At 37.7% G+C, this 22,529-nt stretch overlaps 2 protein-coding genes across 8 annotated transcripts in view; both read left to right on the top strand.

Annotated features, from left to right (window-relative positions):
* ptpn4a (protein tyrosine phosphatase non-receptor type 4a) overlaps window positions 1-10,943 on the top strand; it is an 84,519-nt gene extending 73,576 nt beyond the window's left edge. Inside the window, exons 17-27 of the mRNA XM_008402567.2 lie at window positions 18-101; window positions 204-260; window positions 343-499; window positions 1,345-1,511; window positions 1,605-1,695; window positions 2,479-2,540; window positions 2,644-2,790; window positions 3,319-3,447; window positions 3,963-4,111; window positions 5,932-6,067; window positions 6,857-10,943. Coding sequence (XP_008400789.1) covers window positions 18-101; window positions 204-260; window positions 343-499; window positions 1,345-1,511; window positions 1,605-1,695; window positions 2,479-2,540; window positions 2,644-2,790; window positions 3,319-3,447; window positions 3,963-4,111; window positions 5,932-6,067; window positions 6,857-7,234 — 1,557 coding nt within the window. The 3' untranslated portion in view covers window positions 7,235-10,943. The remainder of the gene's footprint in view (window positions 1-17; window positions 102-203; window positions 261-342; window positions 500-1,344; window positions 1,512-1,604; window positions 1,696-2,478; window positions 2,541-2,643; window positions 2,791-3,318; window positions 3,448-3,962; window positions 4,112-5,931; window positions 6,068-6,856) is intronic.
* Window positions 10,944-12,231: 1,288 nt separating this feature from the next.
* Window positions 12,232-22,529, top strand: part of epb41l5 (erythrocyte membrane protein band 4.1 like 5) — a 29,054-nt gene continuing 18,756 nt past the window's right edge. For all 7 annotated transcript variants that reach the window (XM_008402619.2, XM_008402586.2, XM_008402595.2 and 4 more), the window contains exons 1-5: window positions 12,232-12,441; window positions 13,875-14,086; window positions 19,672-19,776; window positions 21,898-21,940; window positions 22,070-22,148. In XM_008402619.2, the coding sequence (XP_008400841.1) occupies window positions 13,907-14,086; window positions 19,672-19,776; window positions 21,898-21,940; window positions 22,070-22,148 (407 nt within the window). In that variant the 5' untranslated portion in view covers window positions 12,232-12,441; window positions 13,875-13,906. The remainder of the gene's footprint in view (window positions 12,442-13,874; window positions 14,087-19,671; window positions 19,777-21,897; window positions 21,941-22,069; window positions 22,149-22,529) is intronic.

The following is a 22,529-nucleotide window of genomic DNA, read 5'->3' as shown; positions in this document are numbered from 1 at the left end:
TTAATGGATGCTTTCAGCTGAACGGAGTCGTCCCACACGATAATCTGGTCCTGATCAAGATGAGGCCCGATGAACACGGACGTTTCGGCTTCAATGTCAAGGTTGGCTTTAATCCTGTGTTTTTCTGGATCATTTATTAGTCTGCAGCCTTTAAAAAAATAAAATAGAATTATTGAACTTTTAACGTGTGCGTTTATCTCCAGGGTGGAGCTGACCAGAAGATGCCCATCATTGTGTCMAGAGTGGCTCCGGGAACCTCRGTAAGTTAACAACTGAAACATCTGAGCAGAAACCTTCCAGGACGATGAAAGATCATTTTCTTACCTGTTTCTGCCTTTTCAGGCCGACCTCTGCGTGCCTCGCCTTAACGAAGGGGACCAGGTGGTTCTAATAAATGGGCGGGACATCTCTGACCACACCCATGACCAGGTGGTGATGTTCATCAAGGCCAGCTGTGAAAGCCACTCTGGAGAACTCATCCTACTGGTCAGGCCGAATGGTAAAATTCTTTTTTTACAGTAAAAGCAAAGCTTCTGAATTCAAGTACTCTTAAAAAATACAGAGAAGTTAAAGGTTTTATGCTGTAGTTCTGATTTTAATAAAAAAACACCAATCCTATTTTTCTGTACGCTTAAAGTAGCTGATAAAAGAAGTTAGAAAGGATGGCAGCATCAGAAAGATCAGCCATACTTSACTGTTTGAGGCTAAGCTACGGATGTTGAAAGAGTACGTCACACCAGGATGAATGCATCGTTTCTATCATAGCTATTGAATTATACAACTGCAACCAGGTATTTACAATTAAATATATGGCTGAAAAAAAGACAAAAATTAAACGATTTATCCATGCAGACTCTTGTTACATTCAACTTTACAAATACGAAGCACGGTGGTGGCAGGATCATGTTGTGGAGGGTGTTTTGCTGCACAAAATAGATGGCATCAAGAGAACAAACACATGAAGGGGAGAAAATTGTAGCAACATTTTAAGAAATCAGCCTTATTTTTACCATACTTAAGGACAACAAAATCTATGTTTTGCAGGGGCCGTCACAAAACCCAGGGATCAGTCAATCTGTTTTGATCAATCAGAAAATTGAGCTGAAAGGGTTTAAAATGGTGTGTGCAAGTGAGGTCTCAACTTGAAAACTAAAATGTATGGATTTCTTCAAACCTGGATCTTTTGGAAACCTTCATTATAGCTTGATGCAGAAAAAATCTGGTACCTCGTTAAYAGAACAAATATAAAAGTTTGACTATAAACAAATTGTAGGATAAAATGCTTTTCTTCTTCTCAACTTGAGCTCCAGAAAAAGTTGWGTGACTTGCTTCCCTGTCTTCCAGCCATCTACGACGTAGTGGAAGAGAAGGTCGACTCCGAGCCGGAATTTCAGTACATCCCAGAGAAGTCCCTGCAGGATCCCACCCAGCTCGACCAACATGCCTTGAGGGACTCCATGGTGACTCTGAAGGAAGGCCTGAGTAGTGGAGCCATTCTGGCTCAGTTTGATGTGAGGAGAGCCGGTTCACGCTGTCAGACTGGCCGCATGCATCAGAGAGGGAAAGGCTTATCCTGCTGATCATCTCCATCTTTGATCCCACAGCAACTGTACAGGAAGAGGCCGGGGATGACCATGCTGTGTGCCAAATTACCTCAGAACGTTTCCAAAAATCGCTACAGAGACATCTCCCCATGTACGTGTTTGTTTACTTCCTCCCCTCACATTCGCTCCCTTTTCGTTTTCATCTTAAATTTTAGAGCTGCAGTTAATCAAATGAATGGGATAAAAACAAAAATCCACATTCTGCAGATTTTTCAATTCACCACTAAAGCCTTTTTTTTTACACAATATTAGAAGTAAAATAAAAGAATTTGAATGAATAATAAATAATTTCATTCTTTTTTTAAATAAGAAAATACATATTTTATTGCCTAAAATCCAATAACAGCATTATTTTAGTGAATGCTGGATCATTTGCAGCAAAGGATTTTTCATCAGCCAAGAAAATACTTCTAACATCAACACATGAAAAGCTTTCTGCTTGACTTAGCCTCTGTACAGAATAGGGATAATCTGGTGAATATTTTTTTTGTTTGATTAATCAATTAATAGTTTATTAACCACAGATGTGTAATATGAGTTTACAGATAAAGATTTTTCATCTTGGTTTTTTATTTTTATTCAACTTTTATTTTACAAGAATAAAAATCCATTGAAATTAAAATCTACTTTTCAAGGGCTAGAGGCAGGAACAAATACACACAAAAATGTATATATTGTTGTACAGTTTTGCCTTAATTACTGCTCTGAGTTGATTGTTCTTTCAGAAAAGGAGTTKTTTTTTTTATCTATATCCTCCAGTTAATGATTAATGGATTACTAAATTAGTTGAGCATTATTTCAATAATCAAGTAATCACGATTAATAATTTCAGYCCTACTAACTGTGTAGCCTCACTCCTGTTATTCTCTAACAGATGATGCCACACGGGTCGTACTGAAAAGCACAGACGACTACATCAATGCAAACTACATCAATGTAAGCATCTTTCATATGTTTTCATTGTAGCTCAGCTGTGATAAAGCGATACGTTAACATTCTTTCTGGCGTTTTCTGCTGCATGATGTTTTCCTCGGTTCAGATGGAGATTCCTGCGTCCAGCCTGATAAACCGCTACATAGCGTGCCAGGGCCCACTGCCCAACACCTGCCCTGACTTCTGGCGGATGACCTGGGAGCAGGGCTCGTCGATGGTGGTTATGCTGACCACACAGGTGGAGAGGGGCAGGGTATGTGACACCTACATACCAAAACACCATGACGCTTCTACTGGAGATTTGATTACAGCTTTCAGGTTTTGTTTCAGTGTGAAGTGAGTTAATACCAGAGAGTTTAGAGTATAAAAAAGAGAAATGTTTCTAGACGGGATCCGTCCGTCCGTCTGTCCATTCATTTTCTGTTATCTGTTCATCCCTTTTTCTATTGTCCATCCATCCATTCTTTGTGCTCAGTGTCCATTTCTTTGTCCATTTCTAAAACTCTAAACTTCTCATGCCTGTCTCGTATGAATTGACTGCCTCATTTATTTACTCCCTTTTCCGAAATATTTAGTTGGAGACTGCAGCTTTATCTTTGCTGCATCTCTTCATTCATTCAGTTTCCATAGAACAAACTCATGAAAGAGTGAAACCAGCGTTGCATAACAACATCGAACGCTCCAGAAGCAGTGTTGACACCTGCAGGCTCTCAGAATAAACGCAGATCTGTGATCCGTTCGGCGCACAGATCTGACCGGAACCTTCCGTCTGTGTTTACAGGTGAAGTGTCACCAGTACTGGCCCAACCCAGACAGCAGCGCCACCTACGGAGACTTTAAAGTCACGTGCCACAACGAAGAAGGCAACTCCGCCTTCCTGGTGCGGGAGATGACTCTCACTCACTCACAGGTAACACAACACATGCGCGCACACACACACACGCACGCACACACACACACACACACACACACACTTATTGAACCAAACAGACTTAGAAACGAGGTGCATTCAGCCTGCTGAGAACCCCGAAGAGGTGTGTTGCCATAGTGACCAGTGTGGGCTGTTCTTTTTCTGGATCCCACTGCCGAGCGCCGGTCTCATGCTGTGGGAACTGGTTGCCATGACAACGCAACCACCACAGTCGGTCACGCTGCAGGAAGAGAGAGAGAGAGAAAAGATGAACTAACTGGAGGAACGAGGAGTGGGATGAATAATGTTTTGTTTACAAAATAGGGAATATGTAAATGAAAAGTTGGCTTTATTACCGCACATGGGCGTTTTAATGGATCCGTGCTTTTGATGTTGCGATTCTGAACTTTATACTGTATCTGCTACTCAGATCTCAATAGAACATATCCTGTAAAACTAAGTCTTTTTTATTTGTCTAGTAATTTTATGTGGTGCTTTTTCTTTTTTTTTTCCAGAGTGAGCAGCAGAGAGAGCTCACTCAGCTCCAGTACCTGGCTTGGCCGGACCACGGCGTTCCTGATGACTCTACAGATTTCCTGGACTTTGTGGCTCTGGTACGAAGCAAACGGGCCGGACAGGACCAGCCCATGGTGGTGCACTGCAGGTAGACAATCTCTGAATAGTCACAGTAGGAAGTCAGTCATGTATTGTGCTTAGATATCCTTCATCTTCAATGACATAAGTCATTTTCTTTTCCAAGTGATGTGAAAATGAAAGCACTTCGCCTGTTTAATAATAAAATCTTATTGAACATGACATAATTTGGCATATGCTGGTAAAAGAAAAGTCAAATAAGGTAGAACACTTGAAATGTATGCAATGTCCTTGTTGGATTTCCATCAACTATGACATTTTAGTAGTTTGCTGGTCTGGAGCATAGGTGTGGGCAGGGGCGCAACTACATACTTTCTGAGGCGTAAGCGAACATGTTATTGGGGCTGGAGGCCCCAATAACATAAATTTGGACAATTAATCTTTAATTAAAGTATCAATAATAATAAATGTACATATATGTGAATAAATTGCTGCCTACAGGGCAATTAAAAAGAATGAAACAAAAAACGGCAATATTTCATCATTTAATATGTAAGTGAGCCAAAGAGCCACTTCTGTTGGCCTGTGTCTAGAACCGCTTATGGGCTGCAGATCTGAGGCTTTTTGTTAGCATGTTTCCTATCATTCTTATAGCTTAATGGGACAACAGCTCATTCCATCTCCATATCCATCTTGTGTAAATTACAAGCAACTGTAGCATAATGATACAATGATAAATAATGATGCAATTAGATAGATAGATAGATAGATAGATAGATAGATAGATAGATAGATAGATAGATAGATAGATAGATAGATAGATAGATATGAAAGTTATATATATAGAGATTTATATAGATAGATATGTATATTCATATCTACATGTATATATCGATATCAATCTAATTCTCTCTTTATATATCTATCTAGTGGCATGGGGATGGTAGCACAACTAATATAATTACATCACTAAATGAGAATACCACAAAGTCCTTATTATTTTATTATTAATTCTGGCATTACTGAGTCCCCTCTAGTTCAGCGCCCCTATGCATTGCTTACAGTGCATACCCACTTTTTTTGCCACTGGGTCTGGGTTAACACAATGCCAATGGAAAGATATGCAACTGTTGGTGCCCATCAATCAGGGAAGGGTTATAAGATTCATTACAAACAATCAAAAATCCACTGTTCTGCAGAGACAAAGTTATAAATAGGTGGAAAACATTTAGGACAGCTGCCAATCATTTCATCATTCCATACATAGACCTGCTAATTCATCCTAAGGAGAATGTGCAGTCCTAAAAAAATATGGCAAGGAATGGCAGTATATACCATCACGCKGCCATTGTTCTAGAAGAGCATATTAAATATTAGTTTAAGAAAAAAAATATGACCAATTATTGCATTTTGGAAGGGTTCTTATAACATGTTGGTAAAAAGTCAGGACTGCAACATTGTTTTTAAATGAACCACAAGACTTTTTGCAACAATTTTCTCTAAAATGTTTAAGTTAACAGAATGATGATGTTGGAACAAGTTAGGCCATGTCAACCAAAAACCAAACAGCTTAAACACTTTACACCAGATGTCAGGCACAGTGGGAAATCCCCCACAGATTATCCCAGCTGCATGATCTGAAAACTCACACAGACAAAAATACTGTCAGAAACGCTAGAGGGTTTGTTAGTTTATTAGTTAGTTGGTGTGAAATCAAGACGTATTTTTTTATCACAACAAATCGACTTTCACTCAAAGCACAGTTTTGTCAAAATGAACATTAAAACATTATTTTAATAAAAAGAACATAACCTGATATTTAACCACTTAAGAGGTTAAAGAGAATTTAATTTCTTTCCATTCTTCTGTTTTATCTTTATTTTTTCCCAGCGCCGGTATTGGTCGAACTGGGGTTCTGATCACCATGGAGACATCATTGTGTCTGATGGAGTGCGGCCAGCCTGTGTATCCTCTGGATATTGTCAGAACCATGAGAGATCAGAGGGCCATGATGATACAAACACCAGTAAGTAGTCTGGCCATCGTGATCGGGCAGCTGCTTCCTCCTGAGTGCATCCTTCTTTGTTTTCTTTGTTCTTTCCCTTTTTTCCTCCTTTGTGTCCTTTGTTCCTTCATTTATTTCTTCATTTCCTTCTTTATGTTATACCCCTCTTTCATCCTTGTGTTCTTCCTTTTTAACTATTTTATTCCTTTTTTTTTTCTTTGTGTCTTTCCTTCACATCTTTTCTTCTTTGTGACCTTCCTCCCTTTCCTTGGGTCCTACCTCTCTCTTTTTTCATTGTCTTCTTGTGTCCTTCTCATCGTTTTTCTTTTCTTCGTGGGGTCTTTGGTTTCTTTCCCTCTTTGTTGTACCTCTTTTCCATCCTCATGTTCTTCCTTTTTACCTTTCTTATACCCTTCCTTATTTCTCTTCTTTATATCTTACCTTCTTACTTGGATCTTACCTCTCTTTTTCCCTTGTGTTTTGCCTTTTGTGTCCTTTCTTTCTATTTTGTTTTCCTTCTTGGGTCTTTTGTGTCCTTCCTTACTTGCTCCCTTCCTTTTGTGTCTCCTTCCTCTTTCCTTTTATTCATAATTATTTATTTTTTTAAAGTCCATCTATCCATCCCAGTTTCTGGATTTTGCAGGTTCCATATTTAAATGTTTCCTGCTGTGAAAATTCTTCCCATAAATTCACAGTGTAATGTAGTATTTCATTTAAAAAAATGAACCTAAATGATGGGACGCAGGACCCTTGGAAACAGATCGGTGCTTTTAATGTTCTCTTCTGTTTTGGTTCTTTTTTTCCACTCAGAGCCAGTACCGCTTTGTGTGCGAGGCCATCTTGAAAGTGTACGATGAAGGTCTGTTCAAGCCCCAAGCAGCGGCCGTCTACCAGCTGAAGGAGAAGCCGAGGGAGGAAAAGGCTGAGGAGAAAACGAAGACGGAAGCGAAGAAAGAGGAGGGAAAAGAGGCGGAGAAAGTGGAAGAGGAAGCAGAGGTGGCTGTGGTGGAGCTTCTGGAGGGAGGCCTGGACGAGGAGGACGAGGACGACGACGAGGAAGTGGAGGTGTTGGACGTGGGGGACGTGACAGAAGAGGAGGAGGAGGAGCCGAGCGTCGCGAGCTGCACCAGCGTGACGAGTGAGACCAGCGCGAACCCAGATCCGGATCCTGTTCCTGCTGACCCCTGACCTCAGCATGGAAGTCGCCAGGAGGAGGAGAAAACAGAAGCACTGTTGCACTTTATGCCGACAAAAACGGAAAAAAAGGACAAACATGAAAACGCTGAACTGAAACGACAACAAAAAACAACCAGAAATCCAGCTGTGTTGAATAGGTACAGTGACGGGGTGTTTTATGATCAGGGTTAGAAGACAAGTGTACAAAGAATTAAAAAAAGTACGAAAAATAAAGTTTGGATTGGGAAATCGCTGTAGTGCCATAAGTCCGAAGGGGAGGGGCTTCCCCATGGATGAAATGCTCCCCCGACCTTCTTTTTTTTTCTTCTTCTTCTTTTTTTAACCCAAAGGGGTCATCCTGTCCCCTTCCAAGCGAGTCTGCCAGACGGACCTGCCTTTTTTAAAGTCCTTTTAGCTGATAAAGAAAGAAATCTTATCTTTTGTTCCTCAGACAGAGTATTTATTGTGTTTTAGTTTGTGTCAAACCCTGTCCACTGAACAAAAAAAGCTGTAAGTTCTGTTTGTTTGTACGAGTCTAGAGCTTCACGCTTTCCTGATTAAATCTTAGCTAGTGAAATAGTGTTACGCCCCCTGCTCTGTTTTGTTTGAGGTTTTTTTTTCTTTTAGTTTTGGGGCTTTTCAAGGGGGAAAAAAACGCAGTGATTTAATTTATTGTATTTGATTTGAAATCTTTCTCCGCTTTTCTTGTCTACATTTTTGACAGCATAGACTCACAGGGGGATGGCTGAAAGCACTTTTTTGCCTCTTTCACTCGATGCTGTGGCAAGTTGGGTACTTTCTCATGCTCTGTGTTTTTGAGCTTGGACACACACAGACACGCAGACACACACACATTCATAGTTTGCAGTCCTCAGGGCCTTTGTTTAGTGGAGATCTTTATTTAATTTTTGCAAATATTCACAGCAGTATTCAGGCAGAAAGAGAAATAGTTACCTGAGCTAGAATCTGAACTCAACAACTGGGATCACTTCTCATTTTTTTATCCTGTCAGTGTTCCTGCTGAAGTGTCCTTGAGCCAGACACCAACAGGAAAGCCCTGCATCATTCCAGAAGAAAATCTTCTGTCTGATCAAAATTAGTTTTGCCACACAGATATTTCCAGGTATTTCATGCATTTTTCTTTTTTTTGTTTTTGTTTCAGGCTTGGTTGAAAAGCTGCTACAAGTTTTATGCAATCAGTATTTGTTTGTTTTTGAGGCGCATCAACAGAAGTAGTCACAGTGAGCTGATCTCAGCCTTTAAAAAGGGGTGAGTGAAACTACCTGTTTTGAACTGGGTTGTGGCAAACAGGAGCTTAGTTGACAGGAAAGACTTCAGAGGCAGCACAAACATTACACATGATCATTTTTTTCCATCTTCTCCAGTGTTTTACATCAATTATGTTTGTGTGATGAAAAAGAGAAATGACTGATTTTTCCTCACTAGATTTTTTGAGAGTTTGGTAAATTATTTTTTTGATCTGATTAACTCATGGATTTTTCTGGAAACCCCTGCAGCTCTGTGTTGCTTTGGGGTGTGTGTGTGTGTGTGTGTGTGTGTATGTGTGTGTGAAGTCTTATTTGTGTTGCTCTGTCTCCTTCCTTCAGAGGACTTGCAAAACTATTTTCATCATTTTCCCCCCTTTAAAATCACAAATGTCAGTTTTTTGGATTATAAATGCACAAGTTTAAAGTTGAAGTAAAAGGATGCATGGGTTTCATTCATTAAAAAAAAAAGATAACTGGTGTTTATTTGTACGCATCTTAGTAAATACTACAACTCACTCTCCCTTCACTTACTGTTACTAGTATTTTAGGTTGTTTTTGTGCAAACACAGGGAGTAAATTCTTTTTTTCAAATCAACCGAAGCTCTAAAAGAAGGATGGGAGGGTCTGTGAAGATTAATTTTTAGACCTACCTTAGAACTAGAAGAAAACAATTTTCTAAATTGTAAATGGGTCTAGACTTTGACTGGGCCATTTTTGAACAGGATTTAAACAACTCCGTCTATTTTCCAATCAGCCTCAACCAGCTTCCTTGTCTCAGTTTAAGAAAAGCATGACCACAGCGTAACACTTCCACCACCCAGGTTTACCATATTTACAGTATTATGTGTTTTTCACACGTAAGCTAAAATATTCAGCTTAAGCTGGCTCACCTTCTTCCACTTGTTTCCAAACCGCAGATGGGATGACTTTCTTCTTGCCTCCAGTTTTTTCTTGAGCATTCTTTAATAAACGACAGAGTCCTGATTTTGACAGAAATTATACTCTGCTGAAGTTACACAAGTGGACTCTACTTCAAGAAAGTATCTAACTTTCTCTTATTTTCTGATCACCTTTTAATCACTCTGATAACCATGCATCATTTTTCTTCTTGTCAATTATGCACAACTTTGTATTGGCCTATTGTTTAAAAATACCAATTACATTGAGTTCCTTGGTTGTAAATTGAACCAAAAAATGTTAAAAACTTAAAATGTTCATAAACTTTTGAATATTCACCTCCTCTTTGCACAAAATTGGAAAAATGCATCCGAATCCACCCGAGTCTTGCTCGAGAAAATATTTACACAGTGTTTGAATCCTCCTTTTTCAGAGAGCTGAATCATAATTTTAAGGATGAACAAAGAGCTGCCATCCTCTTCCACTTTTTATTTATTGCTTAAGCTTTCCCTCTAGTGTGTCACCCTCCCAAATTCAGCCCAGCATCCTTCAGTCATCTCTGCATAGCCCACACAGCATCCATTCTCCTCATTCTTTCCACCCAGATGCCTCTGTTTTCGGTTCTTTGTACACAGATCCCACTCTCTCTGCATGGCCTCAAGGCAAAACGACACATCTGAGCAGAGTACGCCGGGTCCAGAAGCACAGCTCAGTTTTAAACCAGCTAATCAATGGCTTGCTAAAGAACTGGTTTTAACTGTTTTTGTTGATGTGCGTGTGTGTGTGAGAGAGAGAGCTTAAAGCTGCAAATCAGCTTAAAAAGAAACTTAACAAAAGCGGAAAAATCTCCATAATTTGTCGGGAATTTTATAATTTAAGTGGGAGTTTAAGGTACTGATTGATAGAAGTCGGGAGGAGACGAGATGTGGGGAGGGTTTCAGTTTGTTGTATTTTTGTAAAAAACTAATATCAGTTTTAATTGGTTAGGAGAAGGGGACAGCACTTTGTAGAGAGGCTGGGGGGGCAGGTAGTGCTACTGAACATAAAAAGCAGATCTAAGAGACGTAAAGCATTGTTAAAATAAGTACTTTTATTCTTAATTTATCGTTGTTTTTCTTTGAAAATGAGACACCTGTAAAGAACAAAGAAGAGAACTCCTAATGACACAGTGCCACTTGTTCATTTTGTGTAAATATTACTAGACCATGTAAATACAATGTTGTATATGAAAAAAAAACTTTAAAATAAAAGGGAAAATCATTTGTGAGCAGAAAAATGGTTTTATTTTTATTTGGATGATTCCAAATGTGACACAAATGCTGTGTAATTCAAAGTTTTGTTTGTTTTATTTCAATCTAAAACAGCGAGTGTATATATTTAATGAACCACAAAGTGTTTTACCGTATTATAACCTTTGGTTTATTTCCTACCTGTGTCATAAAAAGAAGCTTTTGTCCTCAGTTGCTCGTTTTTTATCTGGTATTATGGTTTTACGGTGCTTTGGACATGTCTATAAGCTTGATTCTGAACAATTAAAGCTTGTCTGTCAAAGCATGGAGATGTGGCTTCAGATCACATTGCTTTTCCAGACTATAAAAATTAGATTAGGCAACATCCATCAGTTCATGAAAAAGATCACAACTGAAGACTTCAATTAACTTCAATTAAAACATGAATTCCTTGATTTACAAAGCAAATATCTGTGGTTGAACAGCATATCTAGATATTTTAGAGGGATAAATCACAAAACTTCAGAAATATAAAATATTTGAAGAAAGGTGTTTCAAATTAACAGAAAAGGGGACTAATGTGGAATATACACAATTAGGGCCCCAAATAGGTTAGACTAATTATTATTTTTTAACTCATTCATACTCCTTGTCAATTTTGACTTGGGAGTTTGGTTTAAATCACTTTGGAAGCGTAAGCAGTCAGGTAAGTGTCGGGATCCATGTTCTCCAAACAAGACTCCATTAAGAATCCAAACTTTATTTGTTTGGAGTTGTGATGTTTTGAATGCTTGGTATAATCTCAAGTTATATTATTATTATTGTTATTACAATTTTTGGCCAAAATATTGATTCTGCATCTACAAAAGACATATCTTTTTCAAGTACTGTTTAACCAAACAACCCAGGATTGATATTATTTAATACTCGTATACAATTAGTTTCCAAATTATTATTAAATTAAAAAAGTCTAAGTCATTTGAAGGAATAGATCTAGAGCAAGGACTCACACTTGTTACTTAAGCAAGTAGTTACTAAACACTGAATATTTTATTATTATTTTATCTTATAAATAACTAATATCTTCTGAGTGCCTGTAGAGTTAGAGGCACTTGTAGAACAGTTTTATAATCTTGGGTGAAGAGCAATGCACTGATTTGAATAAATACAATGCGGGCATCAACCTCCTTCAGTCCCTCACTCTTTAGACATCCAGAGATGTCTAAAGAGTGATTCCTTCAGTTGATCAGTAGAAGGTGCTGCTGCCACATGAATCTGATGCACATAATTTGTTGCTAAAATGTAATAAATGGAAAGGAAATGCCTTTTCAATGCAATTGAAGCATTACCATTCTATTTGGTAAATATTTCAATCATGGCTATATCAAGAGCTTTTCATTTTTTGGATCCTGGTCAGTGACTGTGCGCTGAAAGTATACCATCATAACCTCTTGAGCAGAAATTCTTCCAAATACAAATATTACTATTAGTATTATTTTATAATTATTTGTAGTTAGAAAATAAAACACTAAAAACGTCCGAAAGCGGGGAAAGGGTTTGTCTCATATGCTAATTCGATTTTTTTTTGTTCTGGATTTGTCCTGACGTCACTTCCTGAGGAGAGCTCGACTCCTACTTTTTTGTTGGGACTGTGAGGAAAATTATCCTGTAGAGGGAGGACGGCGGTTTGAAAAAGGAAAAGCGGAGAAATTGACAGAATAAAGCTAAGTTATAGAGTATGGGACTATACAAACTTCCACTTTAGCGGAGTACAATGCAAGCGGACGTGCTCTCCCCGTGAATTCCTTACCAGGAGGCTTTTTTTGTAAGTATCCAAGTGTGTCAGTCAGTGAGCTCCGGGAGCTAACGGTGGTGTTTGTTTTGTTGTAGCGGAGCACGTTCGGAGTCTCTTCTATTCGACTAGTTCTATCTGCAGCCGTCAGCCGGTGTGATAAAACAAGTGCCCACCTGTTGCTTATATTCAGGTACTTCAGGCCCTGACCGTTACAGGTGTCGCTAGGATTAAACGGTTACTTCCCAATCGTTGTTTCAATTTAAGATTAAAATGGGAGAGAATGTTCCAGACTTTTTGAAGAAGAGTTCGGTTCCTCGGGGGAGGCAAAAAAGCGGCGGACATTTGGTGATTGCGAACTTGAGATGGACAATACGCAATTAAATCTGCGTTAATTTGCCGTGGGCTTACTCAAATAGTTTTGAAAACGTAATAAACCGTGAAATTAGTATTTTTTTCCGTTGGGTTTTGGTTTTTGACGCTGAAGTTGGGACCCGATGCACATCAGCTCATTCAGCACTTGAGTCTGGACTACAGCCTCCAGGCCACATTTAAAATATTTAGACATTTCACCCCTTGAATCAATTATTGTATATTACAGATTCCTATAAAATGTCTTTGACTGATACTTATTCTACCAATTCAAATTCAAAATACTTATTTATCCGAGAAACAAGATAAATGTTGCTGTAACTCGTACTTCAGAATTGTTGTAGATGCTAATGGCTGTGGAGGAGGGATCTCCTGTGGTGGTCTGTATTACAGCGACTCTGAAGAAGCATCTGACTGAAGACACTCTGTTATGAAGAGGATACTCAATTGTTCAATCCAGTTTGGACAAGACTTGAAAGGGCAAACTTTGTCTTGTCAAACATTCTCAGTTTTTGAGATCTGGACTTTAGATATGATTTCATGTAAACTACTTAAATGTTGCTCTGTTTGAATGTTTAGGGTGTTTGTCTCACTGGATAGCGATCCCCCGCCCCAGTCTGTTGTATTTTTCAGCCTCTAAAGGTTTCAAATGTTAAAAAATAAACTTCCAGCACATTTAACACTGGAACTGTAAAACATTTGAAATGTCAAAATAACCAAAATGACAATAATTAAAATGGATTATGTAACCAAAATTGAATTTCATAAAACAATAATCATTCGGTTTAGACAGGCAGAACAGGCAAACGTAAAAAAAGAGGAGCATATGTTTAATAATTGTTGTCCAACTGTAAATTGTTGATCTCATTTCATTTTATCATGCTGTTAATTGATTTATTGCTTATTGTGAATTTGTAACAGGCTTATCAGTGTTTAGTATAGTGTTGTTTTATGATTACTAGAACATGTAGAGAATAAAACCCAGCCTGATAAATTGTATTTCTGGATCCTGAAATCTGCAACTTTCCACTGTTTCCAGGGACTAATATTCAGAGGCACACTACTCTCTTACTAATGTTATTCTTCATCAACAGGTGTGGTCCTGTTGTCCTGCTCCTCACCCACCATGCTGAGTTTCCTGCGCAGGACTTTAGGCCGGCGCTCCATCCGCAAACACGCCGAGAAAACCCGTTTACGAGAAGCACAGCGGGCCACGACACACATCCCTGCAGCCGGAGACGCAACGTCTATCATCACCTGCCGGGTCTCCTTACTGGACGGGACGGATGTCAGCGTTGACCTGCCGGTAAGGAGTTTGCTCCAAGTTGTGCCCAGACAGTGAGGCGTTCATGTGTGGTGCAGATAAATAATAAATAATAGAATTAGACTTTGTTCTAAAAAACTGATGCAGTGGGTTAATTTCCATCTTTCCCTGTTGGTTTGTCTGCAGTTTTTTTTTCTACACAGTCAGTTAAGGCTGAGTTATTAATTAAAACTCTTGCAAAAGATGTTCTCAAGCTGATATGAGACAAAGTTATTCCTGGGAAAAATGACAGCAGTGTACTGGTGACCAATGTGTACCTATGTCAGTAGAGCAGTCCAGTTAAGCCTCTGGTGTGTGTGTGTGTGTGTGTGTGTGTGTGTGTGTGTGTGTGTGTGTGTGTGTGAAAGCGGTACACTACTGAGTATTAAAGAAAAATGTGTGTGTGTGTGTGTGTGTGTGTGTGTGTGTGTGTGTGTTGAAGCACTGCTGATCACCTGTAATTCCATGATCCTCTCCTAAGAGCACATGACAGCATCACATGACATGTTGGACTCATCATCCCATCCCATAACTCTCCTTCTTGTTCTTTATTTCCATCTTGTACCAAATTAGTTTTTCCTTTTTTCTGACTGAGCTGAAGTAGAGCTCTGTGCAGGCATTTTGAGTCTTCCCTCATATATTTGTTTTACTATGAAGTGCCAAACTTTCTTTCAAATTTAATAGTGGTCTTTAGAAATAAAACAAAAACATGCATGTTTTTTGTTTATTTATGCATAAATAAACAAATATGTCATTAGCTAACGGTTGCTAGCTAACGACATAAAGTTGTTAGCGCAAGATGTTCTAAGAACGTCATTGACTGCAAGTGTCTAAAGAGGCTAAATTTACCTCATTGCTTRATAAAAAATTATATCGGGGTTTCTGCAAGTGTCAAAGACTTAATAATGGCAGATGCGTGTTTAATTTGTGCTTTTAAAGACACATTTTTATTCTGAAGCAGATTGCAAAGTTGTGTTGGTATTTTCTTGAACAGGGAGAAATCGAAATTTTTAGATACTTGAATTTAGACACTAAGTCAAGCATGAAGAGTGTTTACAGATGGAAGATTCAAAAACATAGATTGAGTTTAGGAACAGTAGTTTTGCTTTTTAGCATTCAAAACTAGTTTTATAATTTCAAAGATTTCTTCAACCTGTTATCTTTAGCAACTTTTCCAAATGTACGGAAAAAGCAACAAATTGTATTTGTGACAGACTGTTGGAAACAATGTGTGGATTCTTCTCTGGTACAAAAGCCCCAAAACTCTCAGACATGCAGAACTCCTTAGCAGTGTAAAACTGATTTTTATTACCTATATGTCACAAGTGATGTCAAGTGTGAGACTGGCCAAATTCTTATCCTATCAGCTCATTATAGTTTGCACAGAGAGGTTGTATTGTACTCTTAGTGAGTTTTTTTCTTTCTAGTGGAATGTTATCAGCCTGGACTCTTTCTCTCTGTTCCTCTCTGTTGCTCCTGTTTTCTTCTCCTCTCTTGTTTTCTTGTTTGGCAGGAATTGTTGCTGGATTTTTTACATGGCTTTTCCATCAGTTTGTTGTTGTKCATTTTTACCAGTTTAATTCATGGAGCTGTTGCAGATCATGCTTTATTTAAAAATTTTAATGTTGCTCCCTAATATATTTCAGCTTATCTTTTGTCTCAAGTCTTTTTCATTTAGCATAGTGTGAATAAAATGTAATAATGCTTGGGTTTGACTGTTGTCATTAATGAGTTTAGTGAGTAGCAGAGCTAACTCACTAGCTCTACTACTGAGCTGATGAGAAGAAGAAATAAACATTTCTTCTTCTAATGTGCGAAGAAGAAATGTTGATTCTCTTTAATTCTCTTTATTTTGCATTTAAAAATAGTTAAATATGTCCACAATTCCATCCTTGTCTTTTTATTTAGTTTTTCCCCCCACCAGCTCCTGCTTCTCYTTTGTGTTTATTTTTTTATACCCACGGGCCTCCCTTTGCAACTAATGATCATGAAAATCACTCCCATTTGTCTCTCCTGCCTCCTCATCCTGTGTTTGTGCTTTCAGCTGAGAAACTGGACAGCTGATGTGTAAAGAGTTATTATTTCCAGAATAAAATCAGCAAACACTTAAAGACAGAACAGATTAAGCAAATGTTTCTGTTGTAGGAAATTCCATAAACACTTCTTTTCCAAAAATATATTTAATAACTATCAGTTTAGACAAGATGAACTGCAAAATACTGCATAGCAGATTTTGTTGGCTTAAATATTTCAGGAGCATATAGATGCACACTTTGCATGTCAATAATATATTCAGACAGCTATATAACAGTAATATCACCATTGCACAACATTCTCCCTAATTTACATTTCAAACCCTTTATATAACATACTATATTTCAATACTGGCTTAGTCAGATTATGCTAATTTAAGTTATCAAAAGAAATGACAGTCTGCTTTCCTCAAACAAAGTCCACAATTTTTTTTAATTTTTATTCAATATGCATATTTTTTTTAAATCACTCTTGTTGATGAGTTTTCTTTGAACAGTGCCAGCTAGCACAAACATGAAGGTGCTTAGTCAGGCACAGAAACGATAGTAGTCTCCTTCAAATTTAAAGCTGGTTTTTCAAACGTTCATTGTCGATCATTGCTGTGTTACACAACTACATTGCTGTGCTTCTGCTGCCCACATCATGTTTTGTCTTTGGCAGCTTTAATAAATAGAAGTTTGTATGAGCTATAGTTGGAAAGACAGTAAAAACAAACTGGTTGAAACCTGAAGGGAGCTGACCATTTAACTTCCAAGTAAAAACAAAGAAAATGTCACCATAACTCACAAGAACCCTCACAATGGTTCTTAATGGAAGTTTTAGGTGTTTCTTTCCTCTGGTGTTGTTACAAAGTTCTTCTTTAAATCTCCACTGCCAACATTTAGAAGCTTGACGTTGTAAGATGTTGACCAGTGTATAATTTTAATTTATGCAGTGTATTTTTTTTTTATGTTTCAATTAATCAATTCATCTTGAATTGGAGGCATTGAACATTTTGTTCATGAGTAGTAAGACTGTTTGCTCATCATTGAAGGTTTCTGTGCTGCTTCCTTTACTGTCAGTACGTTTATTGTTTTCCTGTCCACCTCAGTTTTCTTGTCCTTCTACTGCATTGAAACCAACTTAAGAAAAGACTGGGATCTGTTGACGGGTTCTGTCATTCTCACTGAAAATGCTGGTCAGTCTCTGTATCTTTAAGAAGTTCCCACTCTATCCAACACTCTGTGTTCAGCACGTCATCACAACAACGTTGCTCCATTAATCCGTTTATATCCGTTCTTATGAGTATTGGACTGAGAAGTAGTTTGGATGAAAAACACAACAAAACTTGAAGAAAATATTTGTACCTCCAGAGTTGAATCTCTGTCCAGTTGTGTAAATGTTTCTGTCTATGTATCCATCTATTTCTATCCATTTATCCACCAATTCCTCAGTTTGTCCACAACTTTGTCTGTTCAATCATTTCTCCTTCACTCTTCCACACAGATGTAGATTAGATTTATAGTTATTGTGTACTGAGACAAATGTTGAAAAAAATGAGGGCGGTATCCTGTATTATTTTTAAGTCCTAATTGTAGTTTTCTGCCTTCGTGGTGTTTTCAATAGGCCCTTGTGTGTAACATTCACCTGTAGAAACGAAACTAAAGGTTTTGTTACAGACCAGCCCCACTTATACTCCCTCATATCACTCATCCATAACTTATTGGCCCTCTTACCCTTTCACCCCCACGTCACTTCTTTTGCTCTCTTGATTTGTAGCACAGAGGAAAAGTACATCTTCCAAATGCTTTAACTCTCTCCCAATAAATGATTCAAAAGTTGTAGTTTTCTACCAAGTGAGGAGCATTCTTCGGTTTTGCAGTGTGCCATTGCTTCTTGTTCTACTGTTTATGCTCTGTGCAGATGAATCCAAGAAGGATTCTTGGACCTGTGGTTGTCAGTTGTTTAGCTCATGAGTAAAATACTTGACACGGTGTCTAAGAGAAAAAGTTGTGTTCTCGGAGGCAGGAAGAAAGAATACAAAACAGTAGACGGCAGTGCAGGCACTTTAGCAGGACCTTGGGTGCAGTACACGCACACAATAAGTCCTTTGTGCTGTCTCTCCATGGGTGCTGTAGGGTGGGGTATGCCTTGTTAACTATGCCAGTTAGCATGGGGCCTGTCCCCCTAAGCTGGCTACAGAGTCTCTTGGGATCAGATCTGCTACAATGTATTTCTTTCCAACTGTTTCTCTTGCTTTGCGTCTTTTCGTTTTGGCCCCTTTTTAAAAAAATACTTTGTAAAGTATATTAGACTCATTGAAACTAGATGGATAACATCCCAATTGTCATGCTTAGTCCAGGTTTTCAGTTGAATTTAGATTTGGGCTTTGACTGGGTCACTCAAATGATTAGATATAAACTGTTTTTTTAAACTGTGTTTTAAGGCGCTTTTCTGGTAAAATTGTCCTTTTTTGCTAGTATTATATGTCTATTCCTGTAATTTATCAAATTATCTTATAACCTGGCCTAATACCCTACCTAGAAATGATTAGGGGAAAAAAGCTACATTTTGAATACATTTTCTGTAATTTCTTCTTTAAAAAAGAAAAAACGAGCAAAAAAGATTAAAATAAAAAATTGGGTCTTATATGGGAAAACATAAGATTTCATGTTGAAGCTCCATCCATGTTCCCATCAACTCCAGCTTGCCTGTGTGTGCTAAAGGAAAGCTCCCTCACAGCAATGACAACATGATGCTGTCASTGCCATGTTTTACAGTCACTATTACCATAAAGTTTAATGGGTGTTTTATTTAGGGGTTTCTGGATAAAGAAGGCTGAATATATGGATATTTTGCAGCATTTTGTCTGTTTGACAGCATCATTGACTTACTGTCTCTGCAGAAAAAATGCAGTGAATGAACAGCACATGTCATTATTTACTAAAGAAATGGGCAAAATGGGAGAATTTGCCTTAATTCTCAAGAATTTACCCTGATTCTTAATTTAGATGCTTGTATATGTTTAGACACTGTTATTCTCATTTGAAGGGAATGAGTATAACAGTGATTTAATTTCAAAAGCATCAATTTTAAATATTCACAATAACGAGGGTATTTTTTATACTTCTCTCTGGTGATCCTAAAGTTAAAAAAAACTGCTAAAAATGGTTATAGTTGAGAAGATAGTATATATAAAAGTGTATTCAAAGATAAGAGATATTCTGTGGAAAGAATTCAGAGGTGGTTTGAGTCGGTGCATGTGACTGAGAGCGTTTGAAAAGAGATTTCCCAGTTCCAGGCTGAACACAGGCTGTAACTGGTACGGGCTGATCAGACAGGCCAACACCTGATTCACAGAATCTCTCCTTGTCTTATGGAGAAGCCCAACCTTCACCCAGGAAACGGCCTACTGAGACAAAAAAAAAAGAAGTTATTTATGTAATTTAATAAAAACAAGAGGAGGGGTTTTGGTTCTTTTGCCATATTTGAGTTTATACCTCTTGTTGACTTAATCCCATCTGACACATAGTTGCTAAAATGTTCTGTTGTTTTTTTTTGTTTTTCCCCACCAGAAAAAAGCCAAAGGTGAAGAACTGTTTGAGCAGATCATGTACCATTTGGACATTGTAGAGAAAGACTACTTTGGACTGCGCTTCATGGATTCTGCACAGGTTCCGGTAAGAACTGTGATACAGTCTTCATTAGTGGAACAACTAGGACAAGAAAAACATCGATTCAGGACTGATCTAATGCATATTAACAGTATTATCATTGTTGTACTTCTTGGTCAAACGTTTGATTTCTTTCCAAATTATTCTCTCATTTGTACAAAGGTCTAATCCTCTTCCCTTTCAGTGAACGGGTTAAAGGGATTGGTTAAGGGAGATTTGTCAGCGCTGGCCGTTACGCTGTCCTGTTACACAAACTGTTTTAAGTCAGTGACCCTGTTCCTTTAACAGAAACTCCGCAAAGCCACTGAATTAGTGGGAGCCAGCAGAGGGAGAGATGAATGCAGGAGAAGGGCGGAGAGCATGTTTAAGTTGAGAGAGTGGGAGAGGGAGGATGAGGAATGTGGGGGAGAGGAAACTAGAAAGTACTGCAAGTTCCTCTGTTATCTGTCTTAACCCGTCGTTCTGTTTGCCTCCATTTTCACGAAGCCATGACTCTGTCTCCTTCATTGTTTGTCACTCATCCAGCCTGAATATTGGGTCACTTTTCAATTAGTTAATATATTTTAATTTCTATTTCTAGTAAAATAGTTGCCACATAGTTATCAGCTCTTATGCCAAGTGTAGAAAAGTTAGAATTTCAAATCTTTATTTATGACACAATTCTTGTGGTTTTCAGGTGTTGTTTTAAGAGATATTCAAGAATCTGCTTTCAATCTTCACATATATCTGATTGTGAAAAACAGGGACAGTCCTGATGTAGAAACTAAAGCATCTTCATCAAAACAACAGTTAGAGCTGCACAATATATTAAAAGGCTATTAGTAATTCAATCAGAATGTGCTAAGTAATATTTGTAAAGGACTGCAATAATTGGGAGGCATATTTCAACATGCATATATGTAATTCATGGCAGTAATACATCTGGCTGTTGAGTTCCACTCTGTCTGCCCTGATTTATGTAGATTTTAATGAACTGGATGCTAAAGCCCAGTTAGTGGTTAGGACATCAAGTGCCGTTATCAAAGTTGCATGTTTTCCAATGGAAACAATATGTAAATGTTACTGGTAACATGATTAAACTGTTACTGACAGCTTTATTTTTGTAGCAGTTTTTGTTTTAACGTTCGAGCTGCGGCTACATTTTTCAGACCTCGTGTTGCCTTCCACCACACCATCTCTTTTTGATCTGCGTTAGTAAATGAGGATGTTGCTTCCTAAAACATTTTATGACCTTCTTCTTTTTGTTTGGCATTGTTAAACGTGTTGACAGTTCCTCAACATGTAGTTGCTGGGGATGGGTTTAGAATCTTTAAAAATGTACATGTATAATTTAAAGCTGTTACAGTTTCAATCCATCTCAGCAAACAACCAAAATGAGGTTTAGAAACAAAGATTTGGTGCACAAGTTTGAAAATGTGGATTTTCTCTTATGGATGCGTGATAAAATGGATAAAATATATACGTACAGGTTAAAATATGTTCCAAAAACAACTAATATTTGAATATTTTGACCTTTTATACCAGTCAACAAATTTTGGACAAAATTGTGTTTGGATTTTTGCCAGTTCTTCCTACTGGAATTGGTAGAGCTCATTTATACTGGTTTGCTTTCTGGAACTAACCAAGCTTTTGGCTCTAGTCTTTAAATTTTCATTAAGTCTTTGATCATGAGCTTTCTATTAATCTTCTCATATAATCTTCTGTATCCATTCCGAAACTCCATATGATGGGTCTCTTGGTGCATTGTCCTTTTAGAATTACAAATGAGGAACTACCGTAGTTCAAGCTTGTCATTAACTGAACTCACAATGAGCAGACTTGCAAATAAGCAAAATAGAGAACCTGTTTCGCTGTTATTGGTGCATTGCACAAGTTGGAAGAAAGCTCCAAACTTATTAGTGCACTGTAAATCAACAGCTAGAGTTTTGAAACATGGAAACAACTAAGTATTGCAACATTACAGTGATCCCAAATACGATCAACATTGTTTTCAGGGTGTTTCTTAAACAATGGCGTTCCAATAGCCCTGACTATAACATGGTTGGAAAATTGTGAATTTTTGAAGCTGTCTTTTTCAACTTGTTGAAAATATTTTCTTTTCAATTGTTTTCTTGTTTATTGTTTCAGCATTGGCTCGATGTCACGAAAAGTATCAAAAAGCAAGTAAAAAGTAAGTATTATTGTACCACTCACAATGCTAACATAAACAATTATTCCTGTTTTAATCATCAATTGATTTAACTGTTAAACATCAGATCTTACCGTCGTTAAGCTGATATCTTGGTCCATTTGAACTTAGTTGGTCCACCATACTGCCTTCACCTGAGAGTCAAATTCTACTCTTCGGAACCGAACAACCTACATGAAGAACTCACCAGGTAAGTAAAGGAAAGCAGTTAAAAAAACAAATTGCAGATTGATTATTTATAGTTACAAGGATAATTTGATAGAAAAAATTATTTTACCTATATATTCATATCCAAAAGCATGAACATTTTTTATTTTCATTCTTTTGTTCTTTCTTTCTTCATCACTCCATCTTAGTTCATTATTCCAATATGGCAGATTGTACATCTTGACGTTCCCTGATCCTTTGTTCCTCAGTAATGGAACCACTTGTTACATTATTTGTCAAAATATTTTCACCACTCTATCACTGATTCACTGTGTTCTATTTTATAAGTTGTGTAAAATAGCCAGTCACTGGAAACTTAATATAGCATTCCACAAGGAAAAGTTATTTTAAACCAAAATAGTTC

This window comes from Poecilia reticulata, linkage group LG2 (assembly GCF_000633615.1).
Source record: "Poecilia reticulata strain Guanapo linkage group LG2, Guppy_female_1.0+MT, whole genome shotgun sequence".
NCBI classification, from domain to species: Eukaryota; Metazoa; Chordata; class Actinopteri; order Cyprinodontiformes; family Poeciliidae; genus Poecilia; species Poecilia reticulata.
Note: the sequence above shows the minus strand (reverse complement) of the source record. Positions and strands in the feature narration are given on the sequence as shown.